The following is a 15,453-nucleotide window of genomic DNA, read 5'->3' on the forward strand; positions in this document are numbered from 1 at the left end:
TAAGTTACTGGGAGTGATCTTTGATAAGCTTGGTGAAATTGAAGGAGAGACAAGGGAGAGAGCAGCACAGGGTATAAGAGTTTCTGGGTCTCTCAATATAATAATAAAGGGTAGAGGTGTAGGTATAGAAGTGAAGACAGGATTAAGGTACAGCATAATACTCCTGACCCTGTCCTACGCAGCTGAAATATGGACATAGAATATGGGGTGTTTGATATATCTATTATGGCAGGAAATGCAAAGGAAATGAAGTGTGGAGTCGAAGGCTGAGTGAAACATGGGGAAATTGAGTGGAAGAGTACTGAAGGGAAAGAAATGGTGGAAGAATGCATGGAATGGTGTATGCAAAGAGGCATGTAAGGACAGGGATAAGTGGAGAATCATTTGCTATGGCCATCCCCTTGATGGTAGTTCCCGGAGAAATTGGACATCAGAGATACAGATAGACAGTTTCATGACCTGCCATTTTTTAAAGCTGTCATCATCTTTCTTCCCAGGCATGAAATTAAAGCGGGTGTTGCTACAGCTGCACCCAACAAAGATCAGGTTAACTTTTTGCTAAATGGTACCAACATAAAATTTTCCATACAAGTACAATGCTCACAATAAACTCATTCACAGCGTTATCCAATTAGGCACTCTACAGAGGTGCAATGTAGCCACTATGCAGTAAACATCTGCTTTAGAAGCAAAACAATCAAATCAAATGGCTAGATTTAAGAAAAAATTCATTTGTAAATCTATCTATCTATTTATATCTCTGATGCCTGTTCCCAACTGGAACTCCCTAAAGGGGGTAACCATAGCAATAAAGTCTCCATAATTTGTGAATTCCTGTGCCACTTCTTAGCATTTAGTGTCTTACCCTAAACAGACCACTGGCAGAGGGCAACTCTAGCACAATGTTTGCAGAAGTTCCTACCTCATGTTCCTACTGACTACTATCTAATACTCTTGCTTAATCTTCCAGCCAACTCTTTCCACCTAATCATTCTAACTAATGCTCCTCCCTAAATGTTCTTACCCACTACTTCTATCTATTGCTCCTACCATTTTGCCAAAAGGCAAGAATAGTACAATGTGCTCACTGCATGAAAATCTATAGAGTTATGAAGAATGAGCCATGTGAGTTAAGTGTTGTCATATGTTATGTATGACAGGGAGAGATTATATGTTTGTAGAAAGAATGCCAGAAGTCCACATGTGGGTGTTACATAAGGTACAAAATTGCAACTAAAAAGCTTAGTGTAGGTAATATTTTGTGATTTAAAATAGCCCCCCATCACTTACTTGAAGGGGTAAAGAAGGGCCTTGAGGGCATGACAAGATTCTGTGAGTCTGCAGTATGACTGGCTATGGAAAAGAATCTTATGTTCAGTCAGGGCAGCACAGAAAAGCACCAAAACATTCTTGATACCTGTAAAAGAAATCTGCAGATAAATCGATATTCCTTGTCCCATTTCCTGTTGTCAAGCAAGATCACTATAACTGAATCTTCTTCAGATAATCCAGTCACAACATATTTCACATTCCTCCTTGCATGCCTTGGTCTTGCATATAAGCTCCCTCATTCTGTCCTCCTATATTTGTGAGAGTTCCTAGTCTAAATATCAGATTACTAATACAGGTACACCACCGATTTTCCGGCACTCTTGGTTCCAAGCCTTACCAGATAAACCATTTTGCCAGACCAACCGTGGTCATGTAATAATAACTCATCAACACAACTCTAACCCACTAATTATACGTCTTTCCATGTGTCTAAAGTATACCATGGTCAGCTACAAATTTAAATCAAACAAATATTAAATGTCTGAGCACCCTAAGATGGTAAGTCTGTCCTTAGATTGTTTGAATCTTGTGGGGCCTTCATGTTCTGTTGTTAGTGTTTTCCTAGGTGTGCATCGCCAGAATAATGCAGTTTCGTCTGCATTATACACCTGCTTAGGACTGAGGTGCTCGTCAGCTACGAGCTTCACAAATTTGTCCACATACTTGGCAGCACCTTCATGGTTTGCAGACAGCTTTTCTCCGCACACTTTATTCATGGAAATTCCATGAGGCTTCATGAATCTTTGAAGCCATTTTTCGCTATAGTCACGCTCATGCTGTAATTTAAGTTTTTTATGGAACAACTTAGCCTGGTTCATTATAATGCTACCTGACAAGTCCACTCCATCACTCTGACACTGTCAAAACCATTCCATCATCATTCGATCATGCTCAGTACTCTTACCATCTTTCGTAGTTTTTCTAATCACCATTTGCTTCTTGGAATCACTGTCTGCATAGAATTTCAATATTTTCTCCTTTTGCTTCTTTATATCGTAAACGGTCGATGAACCAATACTGTAGATGTCACATAGGATATGCACTGAAACACTGCAGTCCATTTTTTCAACAGTTCTACTTTATCCTGAAATGATATGGACTGGTGTATACGTTTAACACCACGACTGACACTCTCATATGTCTTAGAAGCCATAGTTAGGGTTGAATTTAAGCAAAATAAGCTATGAATCTCACAGAATTGTGGCATCACCACCAACAACTGCAGTGTAAAGAATGTAAATAAGCGTGTCCTACACACAATGCCATCTGTGGCTGCCCAGTAAACTAGTCTGGTGGCTGCGGTAATTCCAAGTTCCATCACATAATTTTGTTCAGACTAAAGGAGGTGCTGAACCATCTGTTGCTGGAAATTCGGTGGTGTACCTGTAACAATATCTTAAAGACTGGCTGTATAGATGAAATACAAAAAAATAAAAAGATTTCTCATTATGCCTGAAAACAACTGCATCTAGTTCAAAGTTCTCTAAGAAACACAGCTAACTGCAGACTATTTTTCTGGGGGAATGTATCAAAACAGGTAGCAGGTTTTTATATAGTCAGTTTATCTTTTGAGACATAACTCATTCTTTTCCTGAGGATTTTTGTCTACTGCTTTTTTTCATATTTCAGTACTAAAAAAAGCTATACAGAGTGACAATAAAAAAGGAAAAACACATGTTCACATCACTTAAGGTACAGAAATACAATACCTTTGAAGACCAAAGTTCCTGAAGCATGAGGAACTTGGTCAATGCTCATATGCTTAAAATTTTTCCTGATACAACTAAGCCTTAATTTCAGTAATGTACAATTTCTTTTTACTATTTCATTATGCCAGCTGGTCAAAAGTGTTCTGGTGCAGTGTGAAGTTTGGCATGTAGTTTTATAATAATCTTATGATGCCTTTGATTTTCGTTATGCGAGGACAGACAGACCCTTGGGGAATGGCTGACTGCAGCTACTAATAAAATAACCGTTCTAACATAGAAGGTATAAGTCCCTCAGGACATCATCAAATCCAGCTTGCCTTGAGAATCAGGGAGTAAGCTATTGGTTTTGGAAAGCAGAATTGTGGGTATGTTTTCCTAGCACTACCTTGCTGAAGTGGGGGGCAATGATGCAAAAGCAAGCATGAATATGTATATGTGTATATATGTATATGTCTTATCCCTGGGGATAGGGGAGAAAGAATACTTCCCGCGTATTCCCTGCGTGTCGTAGAAGGCGACTAAAAGGGAAGGGAGCAGGGGGCTGGAAAACTTCCCCTCTCTTTTTTTTTCTTTCTTTTTTTTTTTCCCCGAGGAAGGAACAGAGAAGGGGGCCGGGTGAGGATATTCCTTCAGAGGCCCAGTCCTCTGTTCTTAACGCTACCTCGCTGAGGCGGGAAATGGCGAATAGTATGAAAGAGAAAAGGAGATGTATATGTCTGTGTATGCAAATGTATATGTATATATATGTTGAAGGTATATGTATGTATATGTGGAAGGTATTAAGAATATATTGTGTGGGAGGTATGTTGTTAAAAGCAGTGAAAAGTTTTTATCGAGGATGTAAGGCATGTGTACGAGTAAGAAGAGAAGAAAGTGAATGGTTCTCAGTGAATGTTCGCTTGCAGCAGGGGTGTGTGATGTCTCCATGGTTGTTTAATTTGTTTATGGATGGGGTTGTTAGGGAGGTGAATGCAAGAGTTTTGGAAAGAGGGGCAAGTATGCAGTCTGATGTGGATGAGAGAGCTTGGGAAGTGAGTCAGTTGTTGTTCGCTGATGATACAGCGCTGGTGGCTGATTCAGGTGAGAAACTAAAGAAGTTGGTGACTGAGTTTGGTAAAGTGTGTGAAAGAAGAAAGCTGAGAGTAAATGTGAATAAGAGCAAGGTTATTAGGTACAGTAGGGTTGAGGGACAAGTCAATTGGGAGGTAAGTTTGAATGGAGAAAAACTAGAGGAAGTGAAGTGTTTTAGATATCTGGGAGTGGATCTGGCAGCGGATGGAACCATGGAAGCAGAAGTGAATCATAGGGTGGGGGAGGGGGTGAAAGTTCTGGGAGCATTGAAAAATGTGTGGAAGTCGAGAACGTTATCTTAGAAAGCAAAAATGGGTATGTTTGAGGGAATAGTGGATCCAACAATGTTATATGGTTGCGAGGCATGGGCTATAGATAGAGTTGTGCGGAGGAGGGTGGATGTGCTGGAAATGAGATGTTTGAGGACAATATGCGGTGTGAGGTGGTTTGATCGAGTAAGTAATGAAAGGGTAAGAGAGAAGTGTGGTAATAAAAAGAGTGTGGTTGAGAGAGCAGAAGAGGGTGTTTTGAAATGGTTTGGTCACATGGAGAGCATGAGTGAGGAAAGCTTGACAAAGAGTATATATGTGTCAGAAGTGGAGGGAACGAGGAGAAGTGGGAGACCAAATTGGAGGTGGAAAGATGGAGTGAAAAAGATTTTAAATGATCGGGGCCTGAACATGCAGGAGGGTGAAAGGCGGGCAAGGAATAGAGTGAATTGGATCGATGTGGTATACCAGGGTTGACGTGCTGTCAGTGGATTGAATCAGGGCATGTGAAGCGTCTGGGGTAAACCATGGAAAGTTGTGTGGGGCCTGGATGTAGAAAGGGAGCTGTGGTTTCGGGCATTATTGCATGACAGCTAGAGACTGAGTGTGAACGAATGGGGCCTTTGTTGTCTTTTCCGAGCGCTACCTCGCACACATGAGGGGGGAGGGGGATGGTATTCCATGTGTGGCGAGGTGGCGAGGGGAATGAATAAAGGCAGACAGTGTGAATTGTGTGCATGGGTATATATGTATGTGTCTGTGCGTGTATATATATATATATGTACATTGAGATGTATAGGTATGTATATTTGCGTGTGTGGACGTGTATGTATATACATGTGTATGGGGGTGGGTTGGGCTATTTCTTTCGTCTGTTTCCTTGCGCTACCTCGCAAACGTGGGAGACAGCGACAAAGCAAAATAAATAAATATAAAATAATAATAATAATAATTGGAGGTGGAAAGATGGCGTGAAAAAGATTTTGAGTGATCGGGGCCTGAACATGCAGGAGGGTGAAAGGCGTGCAAGGAATAGAGTGAATTAGAATGATGTGGTATACCGGGGTCGACGTGCTGTCATTGGATTGAACCAGGGCATGTGAAGCGTCTGGGGTAAACCATGGAAAGTTTTGTGGGGCCTGGATGTGGAAAGAGAGCTATGGTTTGGGTGCATTACACATGACAGCTAGAGACTGAGTGTGAACAAATGTGGCCTTTTTTGTCTTTTCCAAGTGCTACCTTGCACGTTCAGGTAGGTGTGTGTGCGTGTGTGTGTGTGTGTGTGTGTGTGTGTGTGTGTGTGTGTGTGTGTGTGTGTGTGTGTGCTATTTCATGCGTGGAGGGGTGGCAATAGAAATGGATGAAGGCAATAAGTATGAATATGTACATGTGTATATATGTATGAATTTACATTGAAATGTATATGTATGTATATGTGCGTGTGTGGGCGTTCATGTACATACATGTGTATATGGGTGGGTTGGGCCATTCTTTTGTCTGTTTCCTTGCACTAACGTGGGAGATGGCAATTAAGTGTAACAAATAAATAAATAATCAACATTTCAGAGCAAACTGTTGCTTTAGTTCTGAGTAAGCAACTGAAAATTATTCAAAAAAATCAGTTAAAAAAACCTGAAGAACATAAAATTTTACACAATATTCAGGTGAGCATTTTCACTGAGAAACCTCCTCTTATCATCATCACATAATTGGCTTACCTAATTGATTGAAGAGACTTAGGATGGTGGTATTTGTGACTGGGAGAGTTGGTGAGGCAGGAGGTTGGAGAGCTTGTCTGTCACCAGCACCAATGCTGAACCGAACCTGAAGAAATACCAGAGTGGGTAAAATCACTCAAATATGTCTATACCCTTTTTGCTTTGTTCTTGCTGACAAGCATATATGAAGTTCATAATTCATACAGCAGATTCAACTATGGCAAGTGAAATTTTGCCTTCTATGCTACAGTTTTATAAGTATTCACTCAGTACAATAAGTTGCCACATTAAATAACAATGTCTGCATTCTCCCACTAATCCTTGCCAATAGAATGCTTCCATCATAAGAATATCTGAAATATTTCCAGCCCTTAATGATTCACTGTCAATCATTGAGGATAAAATCCCATAAAATCCTCACAAAGAACAGTGTTGGATTTTACTGTAATATCCTTTAAAGAAAAACTTTTTATCAAACAAAACCAATACAAAACAGTGAGTTGGACACAAAAAAACATATATGTTAACACAAAAAAGAATTATGTCACTGGCTAAACACTAGCCTCTGCATTATGACAGAATATCTGACAGACATCAGCATAAAGTTATAAAGTTAGGGTCAGACCATGGGTGGGATGGAGAGAAAAAGTAGTGAAGTATGTAGCTCTGAAGGAAGTAATTTTGGAAGAATGTCTGGAATTCAGTAGAGTTAGGGATGCTTGAATGGGATTCTGTATGGGCCAAATGTATGGGTAACCAGGGATGGTATACTGGTTACTAAACTAAATCATAGTTATGGATGCAATTAAATTCACATAAATAAAATGATGACGGGAAAAATATGCTCCTCTGTACCATCAAAGATATGGCTTTTGATGCTCTTTACCCTAACTACCGATCATCTGTCTACTTATATAATTGATGCCCTTTTACCCCAACCAAGGTGGCCAATGAGGAAAACTCTCTTAACTGCCAAACTTAAACACATGACTCCTCATCTTCCTAGGTTCTTTCCTAAATATACCCCTTAACTTTTCCTTGACAGGAAGCTGGCTCTCTTTCCCTCAATACATCTCCTTCAACCTCACTCCTATAAATTCCCCTTATCACACAATAATCATTTATCCTTGCTACCTGACAACCACATCAAAGTATTTTGCTTAAACCCCCTCCGACAAACAACTAATGTCTTTACCTCTCTAACATTCCACATCTTTAATACATTTTGGCATCACTTACTTTTTTCCAACTGGTAACACCAAAAGCACCTCTTAAGTAACTCAATTCAGAGGCCTTCTCTATTCCACATCCATGTTTCACACCTGTAGGCAAAGGTTGGAGACTATACTGTCCTTGTCCTTTCAAATATTCATCTTTAAGGTCTCACAATTCTCCCATGATCCAATGACCTGCCTCTCTTGGACACCTCTCTTCTTTATTTCTTCAAATATGCCATGTTTGCACAGTGCTGAACCTAAATACTCATGTTCTCTAATCTCTTCTAAACGATGACCACCAATCCTGAACTTCCACTACAGCTCACTATATCTATCTACTGTATTTTTACGTTATGCTATGTCTATCATTTCAATCCTTATCTTCTTAGAATCATTATCTTACTTACCAGCATTTACTTTGGACTTCCTCCTTTTACATACTATCCAAAACTTATTCACCACCTGTATCTCTACCAAACCTCTGTAAATAGGCAAGTCACTAAAACCAAGGGTTTCCCATTTAACTTAAGTTTTGCTTCCTCTCTATCTCTCTGATCTTACCTTCATCTCTTTCTCTGTCCCATCCATGCAGATGACCAATCACATTGCAAACATCCTGACACCACAGTAGAAACATCAAACTTGCAGCACTACATTACACAACTGGAGTAAATAGCTCATCCATAACAAAATGTATGCATCTCCACAGGTCTTCAATTACTCTTTTAACTTGAGGAGATCATATATCCACCTCCCATCCTCCAGTCTCCTTGAATGAACAGTTTTTCCCAAGAAATCAAATACCAATCTAGGCATTACAAACAACACATACTACATTCACTCCCTACGCTAATAACATCAACACGAAAGCACCATACAAACTAAAAATGCTCTCAAAACACTAACTGGCACCAGATTTGGACAAGAATAAGAACTGCTCAACATCCTATGCAAATGATTTATCCACTCCACTTTCAACCATACCTCATCTGTCTGGTCTTCCAAATTCTTAAAAGCAAATATAACGAGGAGAAGAGGGAGACCAAATTGGAGGTGGAAAGATGGAGCGAAAAAGATTTTGTGTGATCGGGGCCTGAACATGCAGGAGGGTGAAAGGAGGGCAAGGAATAGAGTGAATTGGAGCGATGTGGTATACCGGGGTTGACGTGCTGTCAGTGGATTGAATCAAGGCACGTGAAGCGTCTGGGGTAAACCATGGAAAGCTGTGTAGGTATGTATATTTGCGTGTGTGGACGTATGTATATACATGGGTATGGGGGTGGGTTGGGCCATTTCTTTCGTCTGTTTCCTTGCGCTACCTCGCAAACGCGGGAGACAGCGACAAAAAAAGAAAAAAAAAAAAAAGAAAAAAAAATATCACAAAGTAGCAAATCATACAAAAAAGTGGACTCAGAACAATTATTGGTTGCCTTGCAAACACAAAACTCACAACTTTCACATCAAACTCACTACCTTCACATTAAACAAATTCACAGCCTTCACATTAAACAAAGTTCCTCTCATACAATCACACCTGAACAAGCTCAATATTCAATGCTATGTAAAAGCACTAGACCCCTCACACTCAAACCACCCTATAGCCACCAACCACTAAGTAGAAATAAAAACCTTACTCCTGCCTCACACAGTAAACATCTACTCACAGATCCCTCCTGCCCCAACAAATTAAACAGACAAAACACATATACAGTGATATAACTCAACAAACTCTAAAGATTTGACCTTCTAACTCAGTCTCATACTTCAAACCACCAAACATACACTCATCAAAACCACACTCACAAGAAAAACATGAATCAATCACACTCTCCGACTAAATATCACCCATAACTACAGCAACACAAACACCATTTCAACATATCCTAAGACCTTCATGCTCATGATGCAACCATCATAAAGAAGACAAGTTAGCTTGCAAAAGGGATTTGTGAGAAGAAATGCCAGGAAAGACAGTGTATAATGGCAAAGGTAAGAGTTAATGAAATGAAGGGAGTGGGTGAGGAATGAGAGGTATTTAGGCAAGCAGTAATGGCATGTGCAAGAGGTGCTTGTGGCAGATTAGAAAGGGTAATGAGTGGTGTGATGAAGAAGTGAAGCTGCTAGTGGAAGAGAAAAGAGAGCTGTTTGGGTGGTAATTACAAGGAAGGAGTGCCAGCAACTGGGAGATATATAAGAAAAGGCAGCAGGAGGTCAAGAGAAAGGTGCAGGAGTTGAAAAAGAGGACACATGTTAGTTCAGGTGAGTGAGCATTAGTAAACTGTATTGAAAATAAAAAATGTTTTGGAAAGAGGTAAATAATGTATGAAAGACAAGAGATCAAATGGGAACATTGATGATGGGAGCAAAAAGGGAAGTGATAACAGATATTGAAGAAGTGAGGAGGAGGAGTGAGTATTTTGAAGGACTATTAAATATGTTTGATGATAGAGTGGCAGATGTAGGGTGTTTTGGTCAGGACAGTATGCAAAGTGAGAGAGTCATGGAGAGTGGTTTGGTGAAGAGAGATGAGGTGGTGAAAGCCTTGCTCAAGATGAAATGCAGCAATTTGGCTGGAGATGATGATATTGCTATTGAATTTATTAAGAAAGAGGATGACTGTGTATTTGATTGGTTGGTAAGGTTATTCAGTATATGTATGAATCATGGATAGGTGTCTGGGAATTGGTGGAATGCATTTACTGTGCCAAAGCATAGAGACAAGGGGGATAAAGGTGAGTGTTTAAACGACAGTGGTAAAAGTTTGTTGAGTATATCTGATAATGTGTATGGGAGGGTATTGATTGGGAGGGTGAAGGCATGTACATAACATCAGATTGGGGAAGAGCAGTTTGGTTTAAGAAGTGGTGGAGGATGTGTGGATCAGGTGTTTGCTTAAAGAATGTGAAAGAAATGCTTAGAAAAACAGACAGATCTATATGTGGCATTCATGGAGCTGGAGAAGGAATATGATAGGGTTAACAGAGGTGGCTTGTAAAAGGTATTAAGAAAATATGGTGTGGGAGATAAGCTGCTAGAAGCATGGAGTTTTTATCAAGGGTGAAAGGTATGTCTACCAACTCCATCATATGCTTTCTCCAGATCTAAAAATGCTACATATTTATTCATCTGATTTTCTAAATATTTCTCACACATATTCTCTAAAGCAAACATCTGAACAATACATCTTCTACCACTTTTGAAACCACACTGCTCCTCCTCAATCTGATGATCTGTACATGCCTTCACCAACTCAGTCAATGCCCTCCCATATAACTTACCAGGTATATTCAACAAACTTATACATCTGCAGTTTCAACACTTATATCTGTCCCCTTTGCCTTTATACAACAGCACTATACATGCATTCTGGCAATCCTCAGACACCTCACCATAATCCATACATACAGTGAATATCCTTACCAACCAATCAACAACACAGTCACCCCCTTTCTTTATAAATTCAACAACAATGCTATCCACTCCATTTGCCATGTTGCATTTTATCTTATGCTGGGCTTTTACCACCTCTTCACTCTTAACCAAACCACTCTCCATGACTCTCTCACTTCGCATACCATCCTAAACAAAACTCCCTACATCTACTACTCTATCATCAACCTTTAATAACCCTTCAAAATACTCACTCCATCTCCTGCTCACCTCATTACTACCTACTATCACTTCCCCTTTTGCCCCATCCACCCATGTTCCCATTTGTTCAACATGTCTTTTGCACATTATTTACCTCCTTCCAAAACATCTTTTTTTTCTCCCTAAAGCTTGATACTTTCTCACCCCAGCTCTCATTTGCCCTCTTTTTCAACCCCTGCACCTTCTCTTGACCTTCTGCTGCTTTCTCCTATACATCTCCCAATCATTAGCACTCCTTCCCTGTAATTACCAATCATACATTTCTCTTTTCTCTTTCACTAGCAACTTTACCTCTTCATCCCAACACACTACCCTTTCTATTCTGCCTACCTCTCACCTTTCACATCTACATGCATTTCTTGCACATGTAATCATTGCTTATCTCTCATGATCTTTCTTTTCATGGTCAGGTTCAAAAGCCCCGATAATCACCCATATCTTACCATCCACTTTCAGTTTTACCCACATCAATCAAGAATTCACCTCCTTACACTTTATCAGACACTCCCACAACTCCTGCTTCAGAAGTAGTGCTACTCCATCTCTACCTCTTGTCCTCTCACCAAGCACTGACTTTACTCCCATGACACCTCCAAAATCATTCTTCCCCTTTACCCTTGAGCTTTGTTTCATGCAAAGCCAAACATCCTTGTTTCTTTCCTCAAACATACTACCTATCTTTCCTTTCTTCTCATCTTAGTTACATCCACACACAAGCAGACACCCTAGTCTGACCCTTCAAGGAGGAAGAGCACTCCCTGCCTAGCTCCATCTTCTGTTTCTCTTTTAGAGATTGAAATACAAGAAGAGGAGGGTTTCCAGTCCCCTTCTCCAACCCCTTTAGTCATCTTCTACAACACACAAGGAACATGGAGGTAGAATTCTTTCTCCCCTACCTCAGGGATACGCCTGAGCCAGGTATCCATTATATCAACCAACCCCAAGGGGTGGTTGAACAGCTTGGTTCACTGTAGACCAACTCCTGCAACCAGGATAATACTGTTCCAAATTTTTCCAGTCTTTAGTTAATATTTTTGGCTTCTATCATAGTAAAACTTTTCTTCAGTTAGATAATAAAAATATCGGTAAAACAAAAAAATTGATTATCCAGCATAACCAACTTCCCAAAGGTGTTACATTAACAAGAGTTACCTGTACTTAGCTTTGTAGAGGTCCATTTGCAAGCTAGTCCTAACTTTCCTGTCTAATTTTTCTGCCTTTTTTTAAAAACTATTTCTTTCTTTCTTGGCTTAGGCAATACTAAAGATCTTAAGTTGACCCCCCAAAGTAATACAAGTAACAGTACTGAAGCTTACTGGCACAAAATAGCCTAAATGATCAAGGGAACTTAAATCTTTAACCAACAATGAGTGTTATCTTTTGGTTACAGCAGAACTTTATTCCCTTTTATTAAGTTACAGCTGTACTTACATAAAAAATGAAGCTACACTTTTCACTTCCCCAGTGTTAGCCACTCACTCTCTTAAAAGAAAGTGATTCAATGAAGGAGGCAACACTCCTAAGCATTCAATTTGACCATGGAAGATTCCACTCACAAACTCTATTAAACTCTCAATATTTGGCATTGTCAATACTTAATGCATATATATCTCTCAGGGCCCTTTCACAGTCAACTTCCCTAACCTTACCAGTGCATAATAAGAATCATAAGCTGCAGACCCTCCAAAATCCTGAAAAAACTAGGACTGACTACCTGTACGCATGGATGTATTTATACAGTATTCAATGCAAAGAAAAGTTATCTGACAATACGTATCCATCTATCTATACCTCTGATACCTGTTCCCTCCACAAAATCCCATTAAAGGGTGGCCATGGCAAAAAGAGTCTCCACTTATCCCTATCCTTACATGCCTCCCTTACATACACCATTCCATGCATTCTTTCACTGTTTCTCTCCCTCCAGTATTCCTCCACCCTATTTGACCATGTCACAGGTGGTCTTCCACTTACACCAATGCTTGTAATTGTACTATCATACACTCTCCTTGTCAACTCCCAGTCTTCCATTCTTTCCATATGATCAAACCACCTCAAAGTGAACGGGCCGCCAACAGGCAAAGGCCCATGTCGGACCAAGCAGAGGTCCGATAATCTTAAAAAAAACTCAAAGTATAACTTTTCACCCATTCTACCACTAAACATATTCCTCAAATCATATTCATTAAAACACAATTTAAATGACATTCCTATGACTTCAGCTAAGAATGGACCACATACTTTACGGGGAAATGCAATACAAATTGTACTAACCTGCGGTCCTCCTGGTGGCGGCACTTGGACATAACCCACCATGTTACCAATGAGCGTCTCCATACTCACCCCTAAACCTTCCATGTACACAGTGTACACAATTCCCATGCAATTCTGTAAGAAAGCAACACTTTTATAACACACTGAAGAGGACCACCATCAAATTATGGTAGGGTCATACACCACTTATGAAAAGACACTTATCTCTTTTCCCTTGCATGAATTAACTTGAAAACATCCAATGAGTGTATCAAATCATTCAAAGCCCTATCAACTTTAATTATGGTTTATATTCTGCTTCTTTTCACTTTAAAAGCTGTGAGAAACATCTCTTAATCATTAGAGCTCTATAACCTTAATAACATTACAGTAGCAGCAAAGCATCATTAAAGTTCTGAGATTCCCTTCTGCAATGAAGCAGATTTGAGCTGCTGATGCAATGGCAAACACTGCAAGAGTCACAACCAAACCATTTATCATCTAGGAAACCTTAACTACAAACTATTCATCATCCTCCCCTAAAGGCATGTCAACAAAAGAAGGAACAGAGAAGGTGGCCAAGTGAGGATTTTCCCTCTTAAGCTCAGTCCTCCATTCTTAATGCTACCTCGCTAATGCATGAAATGGAAAATATGAATGAAGGAAAAAAAAAAGAAATGGAGTGAGTATTTCAAAGGTTTGTTGAATGTTTCTGATGACAGAGTGGCAGATATAGGGTGTTTTGGTTTGGGTTGGTGTGTGAAGTAAGAGGGTCAGGGAGAATGGTTTGGTTGAGAGAGATGAGGTAGTGAAAGCTTTGCAGAAGATGAAATCCAGCATGGCAGTGGATATGGATGGTATTGCAGTGGAATGTATTAAAAAATGGGGGTGACTGCGCTGTTGATTGGTTGGTAAGGATATTCAACGTACGTATGGACCATGGAAGTGCCTGAGGTTTGGCAGAATGCATGCACAGTGCCATTGTACAAAGGCAAAGGGGAAAAAGGTGAGTTTTCAAACTACAGAGGCAAAAGTTTGTTGAGTATTCCCGGGAAATTATATGGGAGGGTTTTGATTGAGAGAGTGAAGGCATGGGGGAAGAGAAATGTGGTTTCAGATGTGGTAGAAGATGTGTGGATAAGGTGTCTGCTTTGAAGAATGTGTGAGAGATACTTAGAAAAACAGATGGGTTTGTTTGTAGCATTTATGGATCTGGAGAAGGCATATGATAGGGTTGATAGAGACACTTTGTGGAAGGTTTTAAGAGTATATCGTGTGGGACCTCCTGCCGCTTTCTTTTATACATCCCCCAGTCATTTGCACTAGTTCCCTGCAAAAATCTTCCAAACGCCTCTCTCTTCTCTTTCACTAACAATCTTAATTTTTCATCCCACCATTCACTACCCTTTCTAATCTGCCCACCTCCCACCTTTCTCATGCCACAAGCATCTTTTGTGCAAGCCATCAATGCTTCCCTAAATACATCCCATTCCTGCCATTCACTTTCCCCTTATGTCATTGGCTCTCACCTCTTGCCATTCTGCACTCAATCTCTCCTGGTACTTCCTAACACAAGTCTCCTTTCTAAGCTCACTTACTCTCACCACTCTCTTCACCCCGACATTCTCTCTTCTTTTCTGGAAACCTCTACATATCTTCACTTTTGCCTCCACAAAATAATGATCAAAATCCCTCCAGCTGCCACTCTCAGCACATTACCATCCAAAAGTCTCTTTCACATGCCTATCAATTAAAACATAATCCAATACCTCTCTCTGGACATCACTCCTACTTTCATAAGTATACTTATGCGTATCTCTCTTTTCAAACTATGTATTCCCAATTACCAGTCCTATTTCCGCACACAAATGTACAAGTTCTTCACCATTTCCATTTATAACACTGAACACCCCATGTACACTGATTATACCCTCAACTGCCACATTACTCACCTTTGCATTCAAATAACCCATCACTATAACCCGGTCTCGTGCATCAAAGCTGCTAACACACTCACTCAGCTGCTCCCAAAACATATATACATGCACACACACACACACACACACACACACACACACACACACACATATATATATATATATATATATATATATATATATATATATATATATATATATATATATATATATATATTTTTTTTTGCTTTGTCGCTGTCTCCCGCAATTGCGAGGTAGCGCAAGGAAACAGACGAAAGAAATGGCCCAACCCACCC

The 15,453-nt window shown here is 40.0% G+C and overlaps 1 protein-coding gene across 2 annotated transcripts in view; it reads right to left on the reverse strand.

Moving 5' to 3' along the window:
• The window catches only part of Sbf (SET domain binding factor), a 209,704-nt gene that overhangs the window by 172,794 nt on the left and 21,457 nt on the right, over positions 1-15,453 (reverse strand). For both annotated transcript variants that reach the window (XM_071674009.1, XM_071674008.1), the window contains exons 5-7: positions 13,242-13,355; positions 6,100-6,205; positions 1,291-1,417 (exon numbers count right to left, since the gene is read on the reverse strand). In XM_071674009.1, the coding sequence (XP_071530110.1) occupies positions 1,291-1,417; positions 6,100-6,205; positions 13,242-13,355 (347 nt within the window). The remainder of the gene's footprint in view (positions 1-1,290; positions 1,418-6,099; positions 6,206-13,241; positions 13,356-15,453) is intronic.

The sequence above is a fragment of the Panulirus ornatus genome, chromosome 19, assembly GCF_036320965.1.
Source record: "Panulirus ornatus isolate Po-2019 chromosome 19, ASM3632096v1, whole genome shotgun sequence".
In the NCBI taxonomy this organism is placed as follows: domain Eukaryota; kingdom Metazoa; phylum Arthropoda; class Malacostraca; order Decapoda; family Palinuridae; genus Panulirus; species Panulirus ornatus.